Source organism: Salminus brasiliensis, chromosome 3, assembly GCF_030463535.1.
Source record: "Salminus brasiliensis chromosome 3, fSalBra1.hap2, whole genome shotgun sequence".
NCBI classification, from domain to species: domain Eukaryota; kingdom Metazoa; phylum Chordata; class Actinopteri; order Characiformes; family Bryconidae; genus Salminus; species Salminus brasiliensis.
Window position 1 is genome coordinate 33,292,917 of NC_132880.1, and position 19,322 is coordinate 33,312,238.

General features: G+C 42.3%; 1 protein-coding gene across 1 annotated transcript in view; it reads left to right on the forward strand.

The window, feature by feature from the left end:
- Window positions 1-8,734: 8,734 nt before the first annotated feature.
- The window catches only part of thsd7aa (thrombospondin, type I, domain containing 7Aa), a 138,810-nt gene continuing 128,222 nt past the window's right edge, over window positions 8,735-19,322 (forward strand). The window contains exon 1 of the mRNA XM_072675928.1: window positions 8,735-9,549. Coding sequence (XP_072532029.1) covers window positions 9,408-9,549 — 142 coding nt within the window. The 5' untranslated portion in view covers window positions 8,735-9,407. The remainder of the gene's footprint in view (window positions 9,550-19,322) is intronic.

The following is a 19,322-nucleotide window of genomic DNA, read 5'->3' on the forward strand; positions in this document are numbered from 1 at the left end:
TCCTTCTGATGAATATTATATATTACATTACTTTAAAGAATTCTGTTCAAATTGTAAAAAAAAAATGTAAACATATAATTTGTTCTTGTTAGTAGAGAAGGAATTTTATCATAATAACTTGAATCTGATAAAAAAAAAAACAGACATGAGACTGACAGTAAATAAAGTGATCTGAATGTAAACATAATTAATTGCGCAACTTACCATATAATTAACTCTACAGTGATGTAATTATAGTTGACAGTCACAACACAAAGTGCTGCTACTGTTCAGTTGGGTACTGTATAGTGTGCTGTAGAATACAATAGCTTTTAAAAATAGACACACCAGATGTTTCATCTCCAGTGACAATCAAAGCAGAATCTTATTTTGACAGCCAGGCCTGATGCCTCTACCTGGGGGACAGTACCTGTGACCTCTACCCGTTCTGTAAAGGTTCCCAGCCGTCAGCCCCCATACCCCCACCATGGCCTGAGAGCACCTTAAGATGTGTATTTCCACCATTGCACTGCATCATGTAGACAAGGTCATTAAAGAACGAATCAATTGAGCATGCACACACACACACAAACACTCACACGTGCATACACGCATACACTCACACCACTCCACCACATCAGTGGTTAGACCTGCCATGTTTAAGAATGAAGGACAGCTGGGGGGTGGGGGGTCACAGTCACATGCTTTCATGTCTCGTCTGAAGGTCTGAACTGGTCAGTTCCTGCGTCTTTTCTACATCCACTCACTTTGAGCTGCAAACTTGTTTGAAATTAACCTGCCACATAATGGGTAATTATATTAGCGGCTGATAACTGAACGGAATGGAACAGAACGGAATTGAATCTCCATGGAAATTGCATCGCTCACGGTGAATGAAGGGAGGGAAAAAATTTCATTAGGTTCAGCGAGTGGACGCACGTTGTATGAAATGCACATCGGTCCATGAAAGAGTGAGACAGCTTCGGAGAAAAAAGAGGTTCCTCCATTTGTTTTGGTTGGTTTGCCTCCCCTGAGGACCGGCCTTATGTTGCCTGAAGATGAGCGGGTAGTAAGCCCATTTGAAATCCTCTCTGAAACGGCTTCCCCACCCCGTGCCCCCTCTCTGCGTTTTGTGTGAAGTGGGGTTTGGGTGGGCGTCTGACAGAAGGGGAGTCCCCCGATGCCTTTGTTCCCAGTCTGCTTACGTGCTGGGAGTCAGTGAAGCAGAAGACAATAGAAGCGTGGTGGGCTCAGCCAGGATAGGGTTTGGGTTTGGTGAGGAGCGTGCCTGGCTGAACTCATTTCAGGCTTGATTTGCCTTGACAAATATGAGTTGCTTAGATTAGCGTTCATAGGAAGTTTTAAGTCCATTATTGGAGAAGCGCTCAGGACAGCCTGTTTAGGGCTTACAGACTGGGACACATTGCTCCTGAACTAGCAGCTTTTTAGGGGGTAAACAATGGGAAAAACAATGGAATACATGTGGGCTATAGTCCTGGAATGAAATCATAGGGTTTTGCATTTCTGTGGGTCTGAAAGTGAAGCAGCGCTGTGGCTGTACAGAAAATACATCTGTAGCACACGGTTGATTGTCACAGCAATTTTCCTGTGATTACTAACAAACACATTTAATAGAAGCTGGTTTGCGTATGTTTAATAATTGATTTATATTAAAAGTGTGTTTTGAGTCTGCCTATTTTTTTTACTCAGTAAATGAAAAATGATTACCCGTGATAATCGTCTGTATCCTAATAATGTGTCAGACTGAGATCAGTCTGAAGAACTCTCTGAAATATCCCTCAGTTCAGAAGCTTTTTGTCAGCTTATTTGTAAAACCTCATTGTCCTTTGTTTTTGCTACTCTTTGCTAACTGAGACTTCATTCATAGAGCACATGGAGCTTTTCTGTATTGCTAAACCACATGCCCAAAATGATGGCAGATGATTTAAAGAGGGGCCCGGTGGGTTTTTGTTCTCCCTGTTCTTGTCCCCCCACACCTTATTGTGAAATGGTGTGTAATTAAATCCTTGATCGAGGGCTAATCAATGCTAAATGTTTAATTACATTACGATGCTGTTTCTTTTTGTTCCCCCTCATTGTCTTCCCACTTTTGCTCCTGCAACTCTGTTAACATTTGCATATTTAAATTGGATCCGCTTGGCTAGGCGTTCCCCTCCTGCCTGATTGGTCGGTGTCCCATCCTCTCCCCCACCCCACTCTTCCCCACCCCAGCCCAGCCCAGCCCAGCCCCCACCTCCTCCTCTTGCTGTTCTCGGCGGTTTGAAAAATGAGTCAGACCGTCAGCTCTTTCTTCAAAGCCAAACCAATACACTGGGTCCACAGTGTGCAGCGCCCAGTCTGCCTGCTATCCTCAGATATGGATATGACCGCAGCAAGGCTGACTTATCTGGAGGCAGTCACTGTATTTTATGAGGGCGCAAATGCATACATTCTCAAGCAGTACGTTTTCAATTCAATTTATTGACTTAAGTCAATCTACCATATACAGCAGGTACAGAGATCTCACCTGTTTAATTCAAAGTGAATGTCAGACCTCTTTCAAGGTAAAGCACTAAAACACAAGTGCATAATAGCACTGCAAAAGCGCATGCTAGGTACAGTGTCTTTGATCTAAGGATAGGGAGAATGAACACCGTTCTATCTGTTCATATAATGGAGATTTTCTTTTCTTTCAGTGGAGCCAGGGGACGTTTCAGAGGTCAGAGTGTGTGATCTGGGTCTGTTTGGTTTTCCTATTGTGTTTATATTTAAGATTCACAGTCAGGGTTGGGTTGGAATACATTCAGAAGTATTCAGAATACAGAAATGAAGTATCTGTATTCCGGTCATGTCACTTTGAAAAGCCTTCTTTTTCTTCTTTTTTTAAAACATTTTAGGAGAATGTGTTTAGAATACTAAATTAAACACTACATAAAAGTACGGCTTCTGAATACTACAGTATATAGAAGCTGTTTTGCTTAGAGTGTAGAATATTACTGTATGGAAAAGGTGGAAAGCACACTGCACAGGAGTACAATGGAATTCATTCTCTGCTTTTGACCCATCCATTGCAGTGAATACATACACTCACACTAGTGAATAAGGCAGTGAAAGCACACACCCGGCAGCCATTTCAGTACCCGGGGAGCAACTTGCTCAAGGGCACCTCATCCATGAATGTTGAGGGAGTGGAAAGCACTGTTACTTCTCTCCCCCCACCCCCACTTCCTGCTGGTCTAGGGGATTGAACCTTCTGGTCGCATGCCCACTTCTCTAATCTTTAGGCCACAGCTGCCTCATATAACTCCCATTATTGCTGGTAAGCTTTTCCAAAATTTCCTGTAAGATTCAGATAATGTTCTGCTTTACCTGACAAATGAAACATGATGCCTAACTTTATTATTTTTTAAAAATTGATCGGCTATGTGTTGGTAGTGGATGTTTTTCAGGCAAAATATGTGATTAGTGAACGGCCAGAATGTCACTAATTAGTTGGATCATATTCGCGAGTTAAGGATTACAGCAGCTCAACTAAAGACTCCCTGGTCACTGGATGCTGCAGTTCCCTGTTCTGCCCCTGGATGGAACTAGGGAGCTTGCGAACGACTGCAGACACTCATTAAAACCAGTGTACTGCTCCGTGTGCTGGATCTGCTCTGTTAGTCTGGAGTTGTTGTTGTTTTTTTTTGTTTTTTTTTACCATATCTGAATCAAACTCACATGTTTGTAGACTGTAAACTAATGTAAAACTAATGCACCTCATGGAGGAACCAGAGTAAGGACTTAACTCCACTAACCGGATACCCCATGAGAGTACATCCCTCAGCTCGGTACAGTGAGTATCAGAACACCTAGCTAGTAAACACCGCTAACCACAAAAAACAGCAAACAGTGCAGACCACATTTAACCACAAGCAAAAGTACAGCAGCAACAGTGGGAGAGCTAAAGGAATCTCCTCCAAAGTGATAAAGTTGTTTCCACAAAAACACAAAATACATGAATGTAGCTTTTATGAGGGTCCCAAAAGTATCCCACTTGAAGCTATATTTTAACAACTGAACACATCTAGGACAGTGTATTCAGTATTCAGCCATCATTCAATGTATTCTCCCTGACTGTGTGTACAGTTTATTGTGTTATTATGACATGTGTTTGGATTTGATTTTTTTTTCTCTCACTGCCTGTGTTGTGGTGACTGTGTTGTGGTGACTGTGTTGCGCAAGAATGAATGATGCAGTAATTTGTCAGTCTCATAGACATGACATGGTGTTAATCAGGTTGGTAATTGCACTGAAGTAATTGTGACATGTAACAAACACCACCTCATCACACACACACAAACACACACACATACACACACAAGTGCAAAACTGTGTGTGTGTTTTGTGAGAGAAAGAAGAGAAAGCTTTGAAGCCCATTCTATTGTCTCGCTAATTTCTCTGGGCTTGCAGTGGGAGAGTGTGTGACAGAAGGATAAATGTGTTGTTCCAGCCCCATATGAATTAGACACTCATGGACAATCAGACTACAGTGCTCTGTGTGTGTCTGTGTTTGTGGCTCTATACCACAAGGATTTTCTTAATTACAGGACACTGTGTTTTGAAGGAGACAGGGACCAGACACAAATGTCCATATTCTTAGATTCTATACCATCTGTTTGTGCTGGCCTTGTTTTGTTCTGCCGTTTTACTTTTAGTTTGTTGGTGTATTACCCTCTTTTCTTTTGCACACCCCATTTTCTGCTTCCTTTTCCTGATGTTGACCTACATTTAAAGTTAGGAAGGCTTTTTCGTCTTTTGTGCGACAATATTGTAAAATATGCGTTTTGCTTGTCTCTACACTCCTTGTCCAATTTATCAGCTCCACATACCACTTAGGAGCACTTTGTAGTTCTACAGTCACAGACTGTAGTCCATCTGTTTCTCTGCATTCTTTGTTAGCCTCCCTGATCTTTAATGGTCAGGACCCCACAGGACCACCACAGAGCAGGCAGTATTTGGGTAGTGGCTCATTCTCAGCACTTCCGTGATGCAGATATGTAGGTGGCGTGTTAGGCTAGAAAAATATATTTACTAATATACTCACACACCTGTTCACACACACAATCCACATCGATTCTTAAAATAATGCTCTCTAAAATAAAACTCTCACCAGCTATTCTGACATGCATATTTGTCACTATCCAGCGAGAGAGACACATCACAGATGCGAGTAATTGTGGAATCAGTCACAGAGTGTTAAACTCAGAAAATAAATAGGAATTGTGATCTAAAATGTGTGGACATGTGGGCGACAAGGGATGTGCTATTTGACCAGGGTTGCCCAATTTCCTGTACAGGACTATGTATATACAGAATCATGTTTGGATAATTACTGCATTATATACACAATATCTATATTATACACACGAGACACTGGTCTGATGCCACGTCCTAATATTTTAAAAGCTCTAAAAGTGTGTGTATTTGTGTGTGTGTGTGCATGTGTTCATGTGGGAGGGGCTGAAGAGGGGTATTTATGTGTGTATTTGTGTGTGTCAGTCATGTCAGAAACTGCAGGACTTTATCACAGAGCACAGTCCTGCGGCTGCATTCGGAATACTGTGTTGAAGCAAGCTGAGTTGAATGTGTAACATCCCACCCTAATAGTAATCAGAGCTGCTTTTCTGTCACATAATGCAGCCATCCTCACACACACACACTGGGCTTTCTCTGGGTGGATGCACAGCACTTACCATGACAAATCCACCAGCTGCAGTGCCGTGTTGCCCCAGCCAGATAAACTCCATGAGAAGTGTTTTTGGATCCTGTCCAACCTCTCCATTTTTGGCCTTATGCCATCCCAGAGATGGCCATCAACCTGACCTGGCTTGATCTCCTGCCATCTACAGAACTATTGAAAATTTAAAATTTTGGACTTGCATATGTTTGCAGGGTTTGTGTGTAGTGTAAAATGCCAATTACCCTGGTTCCCATGACGCTCAGCATGGCCGGGTCTGCTCGCTACAATAACAATCAGCTGCTTAGTTAATTGTTATGATGCCTGGCGTGATGGCCCATACACTTTCCGCAAGGGAGGACTCCACCTCTGCCCTGGGCCAGCAGAAATCTGTGTATGTTTGTGTCTGTCTTTAATAGAATGTCAGAATGTTCTGATCAAGTTTTTTTTGCCCCCCCCCCCGAAACCCCACTATTGTGTTGTTGCTGCAGATGTGTGCTGCAATGCTTAATGTTTGCCTAATGGCTCTTGTGGCACAGTGTTTACAGACTGCACCGGTTTTATCCACAGACTTACAGGACAGACAGCTGCTCAGTCTGAATGTTTTACTTCAGGGCTGCATCCAGATTTAGGGAATTACTACTTAAAAAAGTAACAGCAGCAGAAAAATGAAATCTCACGTGCATCCAAAACTGTTATAAGTTACTGCGAGAAACATGCGTGATGATGTCTCCTACTAATTGACTAATTTGGTCTTTAATTAATCATTGCACCCCTAACATATATTTTTTTCATTCCACCTTGCCACCTGCCACTCTTTTATCAAAACCAATACCCTAGACGTTTATTATTTTAGTAGAGTGACATTACCTGTTAGCAGCCAACTCTACTGTACTCTTTAACTTTCTTTACTTATTGTTTTTCTTTTACTTAGCTTTATTTTAGTGTACCTTACTGTGTATATATACATATTTTTTTATTATACTTAATCTGTTTCTCTCTTTTTATATTGATATTTATAAGATTATGTCGGTAAATAAAGGAACAGCAAAGTAAAAATTTAATTAGACAGTGCAACTGCTTGTTTATGCTATGCACATGACAATAAACTCTTAAATCTTGATAAAACAAAACTTCTAACTCTGCATTCCACCTTAAATAGTGCTGCAGTTACTGGGTACATTTCAACAGCAGAACATAATTGCTGCATCATAGAAGGTAGAGTGGAAAGTTTGAGTGAGAGGACAACTTCAGTCATGTTCAGGCCCTCAGCTGTTTTGATGTTGATATGTTCTGAATAAAATCTGATAATCATTTGATCCAATCAGAACAGTGGGATCTATCTAGCAGTCAGGGTTTAAGCACAAGACAAAAGGAATCATTGTCTGTAACCAATCTGCATGTAAACAAATAAAATCTGCATGTAAATGAATTAATAATGAATCAATACTGTGAATACGAATCGATACACTATTACAAAACATAATATTGTTATACTCAAATGTATCAATATTTGTTACACCCTTGTTGTCTGTCACAATATATTGGGTTTGTTAGAATTGAATAGTGAATAGCTTCAGCTGTCTCTATTCCAATCAGGGAAAACGTGTAGATATTTAGAACCATTTTTTATAAACATAGTCCCACATTTTTAATCAAAAATATTTGGACAATTGGCTGTAGTGTAGTGTAAGTACTTCATACCTTGTCACATGTGTTTAATTGACCACCACATCCTGACATGGTATAAAAACAAATATGTATGTGTGTGTGTGGGTACATGTGTGTGGCTTAGGGGGCACTTGGACTGTATGCCGTCTGTTGGTGCTGCAGCTTGGCTAATTTGTTCTGCAGTTTGCTCTCTGTGTCGTGGGTTGGCAGGGGGTGAGTGGTTTCCTTTATTATCCTAATCGCTGTGAAACGACTGAAACGGACATTAGCTGGGGTCTGCTGCTGGTTAGGGGAAGGAGGAGGAGGGAGCAGGACATAGTGGGGATCCCTCAGTCTGTGCATGTGTGTTTGTGTATATCGGTGTATGTGTGTGAGTGAGTGAGTGAGTGAGTGAGAGAGAGAGTGATCCATTATTTTCAGGTTACGTGGGTTTACAGTTTTTCATTGTGATATTAATCACCGGCGCTGTCCATTGATCTTACAGGAGCGGTGTATTCTGCACTCATTGGGTTAATATGCTGACATGTTGATGTAGCACATGTTCCTATTCAGAATTGGATTTGTGGAAAGATCCCTTAGGCGCTGTCTCAGTAATGATCGCGGAGACGCTATCTCATCACTTACCTTAGTCTGCGGGTTGAATATCATACAAGGTCAGATTGTGCTTTCTTCAATTATTCATCAGGAATTTTACTCCTCACCGCTTTGACTATTCTTGCCCTGGCACCGTGATATTTTTTCATGTCAGAAAAGAGGTTTAAACTCCTCCTCTTTTTGTCTCACACTTCTCTCCTCTGAAGCTCTTTAGGGTGTGTGGTCCCAGCTGGTGCCTGTGACTCCCTGTGACTTTTCTCTTGTTCTTTCTTTTTCTTGCTACCAACACACACACACACACACACACACACACACTTTGCTAGCCAGTGTCCAGCTGCCTGTTTGTGTTGCATGGTCAGTAGGAGGTGGAGGGAGGGAGGGAGGGAGGGGGAGAGAGAGGTGAGAAGTGAATTAATAAAGGAGAGAGGTAGAGGGAGATATAGGGCTGTGAAGGAGCAAAGTACGAGAGAGTGACAGTAAGACAGTAGGTGAAGAGAGAGCAAGGGAGGGGATATATATTTACCAGAGAGAGAGAGAGAGAGAGAGAGAGAGAGAGAGAGAGAAAGAGAAAGAGAGAGGATACAGAAAGTAAGACACAGAGAGGAGATAATAGGAGAGATAGTGGAGAGCAAATGATGATTAGCAAGTGAAAAAGAGAGAGAGATAGAGGTAGAAGAGAGTAAAGGAAAGTGTGTGTTTGTGTGTGTGTGTGTGTGTGTGTGCGTGTGAGAGAGAAAAAGATAGAGAGCGAGAGTGGGAAAGAAAAAGTGGGGAAGTGACTAAGTGTGTGAAAAAGAGGGACCATGGAAGAGAGAGAGTGGGAGAGACAGAGCGTGTGTGTGTGTGTGTGTGTGAGAGAGAGAGAGATAGTGGCAAAGAGCAGAGAGTGGGAGAGAGAAAGTGGGAAAGCGGCTGAGTGTGTGTGAGAGAGAGAGATAGCGGGAAAGAAAGAGAGACAGAGAGAGAGCAAGGGGGAGAGAGAGTGAGGGGGAGAGAGGCAGAGGGAGAGAGAGTGGGAGGTGCTGCATCAGCTTCAGTGCAGGCGGGACGCTGCAGCCGCTCCAGCAGCAGCAGCAGCAGCAGCAGTGTGAGCTGAGAGAGATCTATTGTTCCTCTCACTCTCCCCCCCCCCTTTCCCTACTCAGCCCCCCTTCTGCTTTACCGGTCCAGGCAAACCCAGCCATAAAGAGACGGATAGATAGAGGAGAGCAGAGGAGGAGTGGAGAGTGCCCGGTGGATTACTCTTTGCTGGAGGAAACCGTGTAAGCGTGTGTCAAAGAGAGAGAGAGACGGGGCAAGCGAGGGACAATAGCAGGCTGCTTGTATCGCTTGGAGTCTCTCTGGCGGAGTGTGTGTGTGTGTGTGTGCGTGAGTGTGCTGCTGCGCATCGGACTCTGTTGGAGCAGACCTGCACTGTGTGGATCTAAGCGGTCGTGCTGAAGCCATGAGGCTGCCGGCCGGTGGGTCTGCAGGACCACGGCCAGCTGCCCGGCTCCTCAGGGCCGCTCTGCTCTTCATGGGGCTGTGGGACCTACAGGCACAGACGCTGACCAACACCAACAAACCCACCTACATCTGGCAGACAGGTACGGCTTTCTACTCTCCCTTTCTGAAGACCGATCGGAATCTCACCTCTGTGAAATCAGAGAGTTGTTAGACCCCTGTATGCAGCTGGTCAGACAGGATGGCACATTGGAGTAAAATGGAAAAGGCAGGGGTTGATTTGAAGTGTTTGGGAGATTTGTAAGGATGGAAAAACACAGCATTTGTTCATCTAAACTGTTCAGTGCATAGTAGCAGTCAACTTGGTTGGTCCTGCATGTTTCGATTGGCCTATTGAGGTATTTATTAAGGGTATGTACTGGTGTGGGAGGGTCAGGGTAATTACTTACAGGAAATAACAGGATATTTTACAAGCATAGTCAATAAAAAGGGAAGTGTCTTACTGTAGTGCTTACTACAGAGTTGCTATAGCCCTCTATGCTGAAGTGACAGAAAGTGAGGTGTATGATGGGCACGTTTTTGAAAGCTGTGCATGTATGTTTGTGGAAGTAAGTAAGAAGCCCTCTAGCTCGTTCGAACGAGGGGATTAGCCCCCCTGCTGTACTCCGGGAAATGAAAAGCATGGTTGCTGTCTTTCCACAAGAAACTTGATCCTGAATGAATGCGTTATCATAATAGTGTTTGTGGATATCAGCCCAGAACAAATGAATAATTAAAGAGCCATATAAAAAGCATCACCTTTTCATGAAGCTGAGGGGGATGTGGAGTGGTGGGGATGGTCCCATGTGTCTGGTTGGGTTAGTAAAACAATAAGCTTATGCAGAGCACATTTCTGAATGTACAGTAAGTTGGAACCTTCCTGACGTTAAGGCAGGTCCGGTTTTATTATGGAAAACACTGCAGTGTTTTTTTTTCTGTGAACGTGGACAGATGCAAATGGGGGGACAACGCCGTCTGTTTTGGGTGGTGCCTCCCTCTCCCTCTATCCCTCCCTGCCTCCCTCTCTCTCCTTTTCCCACTCTTTCTGCAGTCGATTTGAGATAACCCCACATCCTCAAGGGGGTGCAGTGACTTACTCAGGCATGGGACAGGCACTGGTGTGTGTGTGTGTAGGGGGAGTGATTTGGATGCACTCGGGTGGGAAACTGGCCAGCATGAACTGGGGTGGTTTCTCTGATCAACCTGGGCGATCGATGGGTCATTTGCCTGCTGTCTCAGCGAGGAATGGGTGGAGAAAGAGCAGATCAATGGCCTGAAAGCAAAGGGACCACTGGTGTCCAGCACAAGGAGATCAATGCACAGCTTTATAGTCGGACAGGAGCGAGATGCTGCGGGATCAATGGAGGATCCTGGTTGTGCTGTGGCCTGACCCAGATGGGGTTGGATCAATGCAGTAAGGGGTCCATTGCAGTCCTTCTGGACTCGGCTTATCGCTGATCAATGAGTCGATCTGGTAGATTCCTTAACTAGTTATAGGTTCATTTAAGAGCTATACTTCACAGTTACTTGTACCAACACAATTTGTTCCTTAGTTTAGTTAGGTTGTATGTAGATGCTTCTTTTGCATTGTTGTCTATGGAACAATGCAGGCTGTATATGTAAAGCTTTTTTGATCAATGCCCATAAGCATACTTTGTCCTATTCACAACTGACCAGTCATGCTTGAGACTTTTCTGTAGTAACACTCTACACAAAGCTTACCACAATCTGAAAGGAAAGAAGAGCCTGATATTCGGCCCTCTTGAGCTTTTAAATAGGCATCGTCTGAATGCCCCTTAGGCACGCAGTTTGCATAATGCTAATTGGTGAGGTTTAAGCATCCATTACCTTATCCGTACATTATCCGTTAGCTACATTATTCTTGTGTCTCCAGTGTAAAACTGCTACATTTGGGGTAAGAGGAATTTAATTAAATTTCAATGTAATGTTTGGCAAACTATTGAATTTGTTTCATTATCATTTTTCAGTCATTAAACTGATGCTACCTGCTGTTGTTTGGTACTTTTTCAGTTTTAGTGCAATGTGAGTAGTCAGTGATGCTTCGCTACTTTTCCAGGCAGCTGTTTTCATTGTTAAATAAAGAGGCCGGGGAAGCCAAAGCTGTGTCCAATGATACTACACTGCCTCTCTTCTTCTCTCTCTTTAGAGCTCTTTAGAGCAGTTCATCTGAGTGCAGGAGATTAAGCAGAGAGAGATGGGCCGAACAGATTGGCCAGAGCAAGCTAACCTACATACAACGCAACCCTGTTTCTGTTTACACAAACAAATACATGCACTCACACAGATACAGACAGTGTGGGATGTGCTATTTATCATGTATATGTAGATGTGCTGAGCAGAAGAGTGTCATCCTCAGCACGTCTAGGCCCGATTCACAATTGTGATCTTCTGTAGCAACTTTCCAGGACAGTGGCAACAGTCCTATTCCATCTAATGTAAAAAGTCAGCTTTAGTCACCTGCTTTTTACTAATTTCAGATTATATGTATTCAGTAAGAGTGTGGTTACAACAGCGGGTCACAGTGTTTTCACAGATCCAGTCTAGATGTTTGGTAGGTAATCACACTAATTGAGTTAACATAGTGGGAAATTCTATGCCAATTACAACTTACAGCCTAGTTCTGATTAGCTGCAATAGCAGGGTCCAACCCAGCAGCAGATCATTCTACACTGGAAACTCAGTTTCACTCCTTTCCCCATTCGCTTCTCTGACATCTTGAACCCCCATACTTTGCATCTGAACATAACTGTACCCGACTCGATTTTAAAAAAAGGATTCTGAATCAAAGCACCAGAAGTGCTGCTCAGAGATGAAGCAGCGTGCAGGAATACAACCCTCACTACTCCCCCCTCCTTCCTCACATCACACACATACAGCCTCCAGAGGGAAACAGGGGAATTCTCCCCCCAGCTACTCATATTGCTCCTCAGCACAGCAGTGAACAGGAGCCTCTACTGCAGTATTACGCTGCTTATTTGTCACAGCCACAAAATTTATTGTACCTTCATCAGAAACCTGATTTGGTCACTAATGAGTCCCCATAGGCAACCCCCACACACCTTGCTAGGCTTTGTCCCCAGACATGGTTTATACTAGATATGGTCTGAGATACACAAGTCAACGTGTTATAAAGAAACAATTTTTTCACTAAATCACTAAGTCACTTGCAGACAAGAGAATTTGGTGGGATTCGGGAAGAGGGTTGGCTAAAGTTATATAAATAAAATATACTTTAACACTCACCTATATGTCTGTTAAATACAACAAATTGTTAAAAAACATGATAATTCAAAAACATGATAATTCTTTTAAATCTAAGTCCAAGTCTACATAAACCTTATCATAACCTTAAATTCAAAACCTAATACCCCAATCCTAACTTTAAGCATAACCCCTATAAGAATAACAAAAAAGGTTTGTTAAAACTTTGTGTGATGCCTGTTTGCAAGCGTCCTGCCTGTCATGAGCCTTTCAAAGTAATGTTTGTGACATGCATCACATCTTTAAAAAGTATTCTGGGGTTTTCTTTAAAGCATTTTGCAGCTTTCAAACAAGATATGCTGGCATTTTTCCAACCCCTGTCCCTACACATCACACTTAAACAACGGTCTGTGGTTGGTTATTCTGTGGTTGGTTATACTATCAAAGTTGAAAGCTGACAGAATATTTGACGATAAACAAAAGCCTGGCTTGTGAAACTACATCCAACCAAATGAGAATATGCAAATTTGGCTACATTCACATCACCAGGCTGAAGTGACTCAAATCTGTTTTGCCTTAGTGTAAAACAGCTCTGATTTGTTCAGGATTGTGAGGACATTTGATTGGAGTCACTTTCATATGAGGTCTTAGATCAGATACATAGCCAATTTGTGGGCATGTGATGTGAATGTGAACTAAATTTAGACAAATGGTTATTGTCTGTAAAATTATTGTGATAAATATATATTTTTGCAATATTATGAAGCATCCCATGAGCATCTTTCATTGGGACGCAACTACCGCCTGTTATACTGTGTCTCACCATCATAAAATTACCGTCATAAATCATGGCAGATACCAGCGTCTGCTAAAATCCTAAATGCATTACTTTCAGCCATATGTGTTTACTTAGTGTACCCATCCATGTTGCTCTAGTGAAAGCCTAAATGTCATTAAAAGTAGCTACAGGGTACCGCTGTGATGTGGCTATCTGTGAGAACAGCTCCAGGATGAGGAGAAACTCGTAGTTCGCTTCTCCACCTAAAATGAGGCTGCAGTGACATAAATTCTGTGCTAGAATGCAATTGCTCTGTCTTTTAAAAGTGGAACCAGAACCGTAGCTAGGTGGCTAATGATAGGCTACAGATGATGAACTGGCATGCTGTAGGTGCTGCTTTTAGTCTCGACTCACAGCAGGAGCTAGACAGCTAGTTAAGGTCCAGATCTCTGTAGCTTCATAATCATTTTTTGGTTGCATGCCTCCATTCATGAGATTGAGATGAAAATCAGTTAAGGATAAAACATCTGTGAAACTACAGCTAACCACTACAAGAGTGATTACTGCTGAGGAATCATAGGCTTTTACACGAGATGTTTTCATCTTAGTGAACAACTTGCCAGCATGTTAGTTTGTCAGAGAAATCTTTTTTTTATTTATCATTTTCCAGGGATTTGGAAGGATTATTTGACAGTGCCGGTCTACATCGGTGGTGTCCAAATTAGGGTCCTGAAGGGACGACTTTCCTAGTCAAACACACCTACCTGCTAATTAACTGCTGAGTTGAACTTGGCGTGTTTGAACAAAGAAACTGAGCTAGGATAAGACCCTCCAGAATCAAAGCTAGATACCCTTAATCTATATTTTAGGACTGAAAACTCTTTGTACATGCATACCCATGCACACACACACATTTCACACTGATCTTAATCGACAGGGCTGGACCATCTCTTCAGCCTGCATTGTGTTTAGTGATGAGTTCGGTGTCACCCTTCCCCCCATCCGCCCCACCCATCCAGCCCTTTATTTCCTTTTTTACAGTGCTCGTGGGCCTGGCCTGACCTGCCCCATTTTTTAACATCCACTGATGCTCAGAAGAGGACACTCTCTCCTTTCCTCCTCCCCATCATTTGGTCCTCCCTTTAACCTCTTCCCCCTCTCCACTCAAGACTTTTTTTTTGTCAAACTGACCTTTGACTCTTTAGTTTGAAGGGTCTCTGGGGGTCATTTGGAGGGTGTAGGAGCAGGTGGAAGTTAGCGTCAGCGCTAGTAGGCCATGGATCAAGTGTTTAATTCAAACATTTCCACTTGGCCCGGCTTCAGTGGCGCAGTGGCCAGCAGAGACCGAAGCAACAAACAAAGCACTGCTGTGAGGCTGTGAAGAAGACAGGCGCAGATTGTAGACAGCCCCAGCCTGCAAAACACAAAACAACAAACTACGACAGCCAGAATTGGTGGAAAATGAGAAAGGAACATATGGATAAACTCAAAGCACAGCTGAGCTTTTTCTGTAGGGTAATTATACCCAGCCTCCAGGTTGGAGTGTGCCGTGGAAAGAGAGAGAGAGCGCAAGAGACAAACACGCACACACAGGCTTAATGGAGAAGGATGAAATGAGTTGAGTTTTCCTTTGGATTCATCATGTGCCAAATTGGCACAGATAGTTTAGGTGTTTCACTCCGACACTCTCCAGCTGTTCTCCGCAGCATGGTGCATAGGTGCCGTTTGCTCAAGGTTGAAACACCCTTATATAAGCATGTTCTTTCAGAGTGTATATTTTGAATAGCCCTTCTTAGCCCTCGATCTCTAACTTAGCCCTCTCCCGTGTGCTCTCGATTTCTCTCTTTCTCTATTTCTGTCTCTTCCTCTCTCACTTTCCCTCTGGCTGTCTCTCAATCTGTGTCCGTCTCAATCTCTGTCAGCCTCCCTTTCTCACCCTTGCTTTCTTTCTCTATCTTTGTCTTTCTTCCACCATTTTTTTTCTCTTTTCCATTCTCACGTTTTCTCTCTTCCTCTATCTCTTTCTTTCTCTCACTCTCTGCCCATCTGCTCCTCTCACATCCACATCTGCGCGCTCCTTCTTTGTCCTACTGTCCTCTCCTGAAGAGCAAGAGATCGTTCCTGATCAGTATTCAGGATAGCCAAAAGGATGACAAAAGATGGACTGACAGTGTGATTTGTTCCGCTTGCCCTGTCTCCTCCTGTTTCCCTTTTCCTACACACACACACACACACACACACACACACACTCACTCTCTCACTGTTGTATGCATGCCTCATTAGGTTGCTAAGAATGGACTGTTACTGGAGTGCAGTGCGAGTGCTTGTGTATGTGTTGGATTATTAAGCTGTATTATTACCTGGGGGTACCTTGTGCTTCAGAGTTCTCAAAGCCCTGCGGCCCGACCATGCTCTATGTTCTGCAACCATCTTTACCTCATGAAACAGCTCTTTATTCTGTCATGGCAGGTTTACGTCTGAAAGCGTCTATGTGGAGAAACGCTCTGGAATGTTAAAATTGCGCAAAAACAACAAAATGGAAAACAAATTTGGACTGGAAGAATCAGGAAAATAATGTGTAGTGTGGCTGTCATGCCACAATCTTGTATCTTCAAAATGGCAACTTTACAGGAGGAGAAAAATAACTTTCAATGCAAGTCAATGAATAACGATTTTATTCTAAGTCATTTTTGAACATTTCTGTTGATCCATTGCTTGTGGGAATGTGACACAATGTAAAGGACAATTTATGTAAATAAAAATGTCAAACAATTAATGTCATGCTCTAAAAAAACACATCGTAGTTGGAGTTTAGTGACATGCTAAGTTCGAATGAAAGGGAAAGCAAGCAAACATGGATGAACCAGTCTACTAAATGTGCCTAAAACACTCTTTAGACCTTCTTCTCTCAGATATGCAGTTTTATCCTCTACCCACTCTCTTAGACATGAGTTTTTTTTTATCATCAATACTCATGTCAACAGTCAACAGTAGCTGCACTAGGTACTCAGTGCATCTAGCTAGGCAAAGAGTAACTTAAGGAGTGGGCTACAGATCCAAAACCCCAGGAAAAACTTCTGACCATCTTTAAAAACATTCAGAGTCATTCTTGACTAAATGTTTAAAAGTGTGTTTTCAGTCAGCCAGAATCACAAGTGTTCTGTGGTGAACAGAATGTTATCATGCTAACTAAGCTAATGCTTAACAGCTTGTCTCTCCTGATTTAGAGCAGTTTAAGATTTGTAATTGCCAGATTAATGGTGTAATGTTTATTAAATGATTGGTTCAAAATGTTGTACAGTGTTCACTTCATCTGTGAACCTGTGAGCAAGCTAAACTTTGTATTAAACGCAGGAAGAGATTGTACAGAAACCATGTAAATGTAGAATCATCTGTGCTATTTGAGCAGCTTACGCTACTCCTCTGCCCTTGGTAATACCATATATTGCTGTAATATTTTGGGACAGTATGACGGTATGAAAAATGTGGATACCACCCAAACCTAATTGACCTATGGAATTAAAAGCCCAGTTTCTTGCTTAATCTTGCTTATTTTTTTCTTGCTAATGTTCTCTAAAATAATGGTCATTATAAATCAGTGATCAATAAAATCTTACATTAAAAGCTAAGAAGGTATTTTCCTTCTGTAAAATTGTCACTTTGGCAAGGTTTTTGTATGACAGTGATGATGACTTTTTATTCATCACCTCATCAGTAGACAAATAAAAGGTCTAAAAAAAATATTAATTAAATCCTTTACAGACAATAGAAGACATAGCTATCCTGTATGCACATGACTCTACATCAGCTGCCCATCAGCTCTTTTGGATACCTTGAATGTAGTGACACTGTAATAAGTGTGTGATAGGTGAGGAAATTAACCTGGGAATTGACCCCAGAGTGCTCTGTCTAACTTCTGTCAGCTAGGTAGGGACACTTGCACTAACCCAATGACACCACTAACCAGATTAGTGTGGCGAAAGCCTGCCAACACCCCTGATCCCCCCTCGCTTCCTCTTTCTCTTGCTCACGTTCCTGCAGTAGGCTTAACCGCTCAGAAACGTGCAGGGGGATTTCACTAATCACTCTAAACTGCTTTAAACCAACACCTGAAAAATCCAGCCCCACTTCCTCCCCAAGAGAACCCAAGCCATGGCCCTAGACAGCATGTCTACAGACAAGTGGGTATACTAACAGTAAGCAATGGCTTAACACATAGCACATAGAGCATACAATCAGACAAACAAGCACACTTTCTGCTTATTTGAAGAAGGTGGGGATGATGTAGAGAAGTGTCTCTTTCCCTTTCTTTCCCACTCTCTCTCTCTAATGCGCTCTCACTGTCTCTCTCTCTCTCTCACACACACACACAAACACACACACACACTGACTGCTTGTCTCTGAGGGGCTGAGAGGTGCAGTGCCATGCTTTATTGGATCCTGAGATGTATGAAGAGTTATAAATAGCAGGTAGGCTGCAGCATGCAGCAGCTGAGCTCTGCTGCCAAATCCTCTCCGCAGCTGCTAATGGGAGACAGTGGAATGGAGGAGCTGCCAGAATTGAGTGCACAAGAAGTGGGTGTGAAAAGATGGCAAGTTGGGGCTATTTCTTTTTTTTGTGGGGAACTGCACAAATCGGCAGATCTCTGTCTGGTAAACAGAAAATGGTAAGCTAGGTAAGAGCCTACCATCCTATTGCTTACAATGAGCCACCTGCAGCTTTTAGCATGGACGGCAAACAATTGGCAAGCCAGCACAAACTGAATAACACCCCACAGCCAATGTCATGGCAGATTCACATTTTCACACATAAACAAAAAAGTGTTTCCCCAATTTTTATTGTTTTACTCTTTTTGAAGTAACTTGACACATGCATTGCTAGGGAAATTTTGTGTCTTTACATTAGCATACATTAAAAGTTTGTTTTTCTCCTGTTAAGTTACCATTTTATAGATACAACACGCTTAAAGCAGATATGATTATAGAGAAGACTGGATGAATTGCAGAAAAAGTCTGTAATGTCAGTTTCGTAATGGTTAAGTATGAATACACTTACTGTTACACCCCTATTAGTAATGTATTCCATTAAAATACATAAAAAAGTGACATATTAAGAATACATTTACATGACATTTAGATTGTGATCAGAGTTATTTATCAGTCTACTCATGCTTTAAAAGAGCTCAGTAACACTGAGATAAATAACTGATCAGCACAGAGATTTATCAGTCTACTCATGCTTTAGCAGAGCTCAGTAACACTGAGAAGAATAACTGATCAGCACAGTGATTTATCAGTCTACTCATGCTTTAGTAGAGCTCTGTAACACTGAGATAAATAACTGAACATTACAGTGATTTATCAGTCTACTCATGCTTTAGCAGAGCTCAGTAACACTGAGATGAATAACTGACCAGCACAGTGATTTATCAGTCTACTCATGCTTTAGTAGAGCTCAGTAACACTGAGATAAATAACTGATCAGCACAGCGATTTATCAGTCTACTCATGCTTTAGCAGAGCTCAGTAACACTGAGGTAAATAACTGATCAGCACAGTGATTTATCAGTCTACTCATGCTTTAGTAGAGCTCAGTAACACTGAGGTAAATAACTGATTAGCACAGTGATTTATCAGTCTACTCAGGGTTTAGTAGAGCTCAGTAACACTGAGAAAAAATAACTGATCAGCACAGTGATTTATCAGTCTACTCATGCTTTAGTAGAGCTCAGTAACACTGAGGTAAATAAACTGATCAGCACAGTGATTTATCAGTCAACTCATGTTTTAGTAGAGTTCAGTAACACTGAGATAAATAACTGATCAGCACAGTGATTTATCAGTCTACTCATGCTTTAGTAGAGCTCTGTAACACTG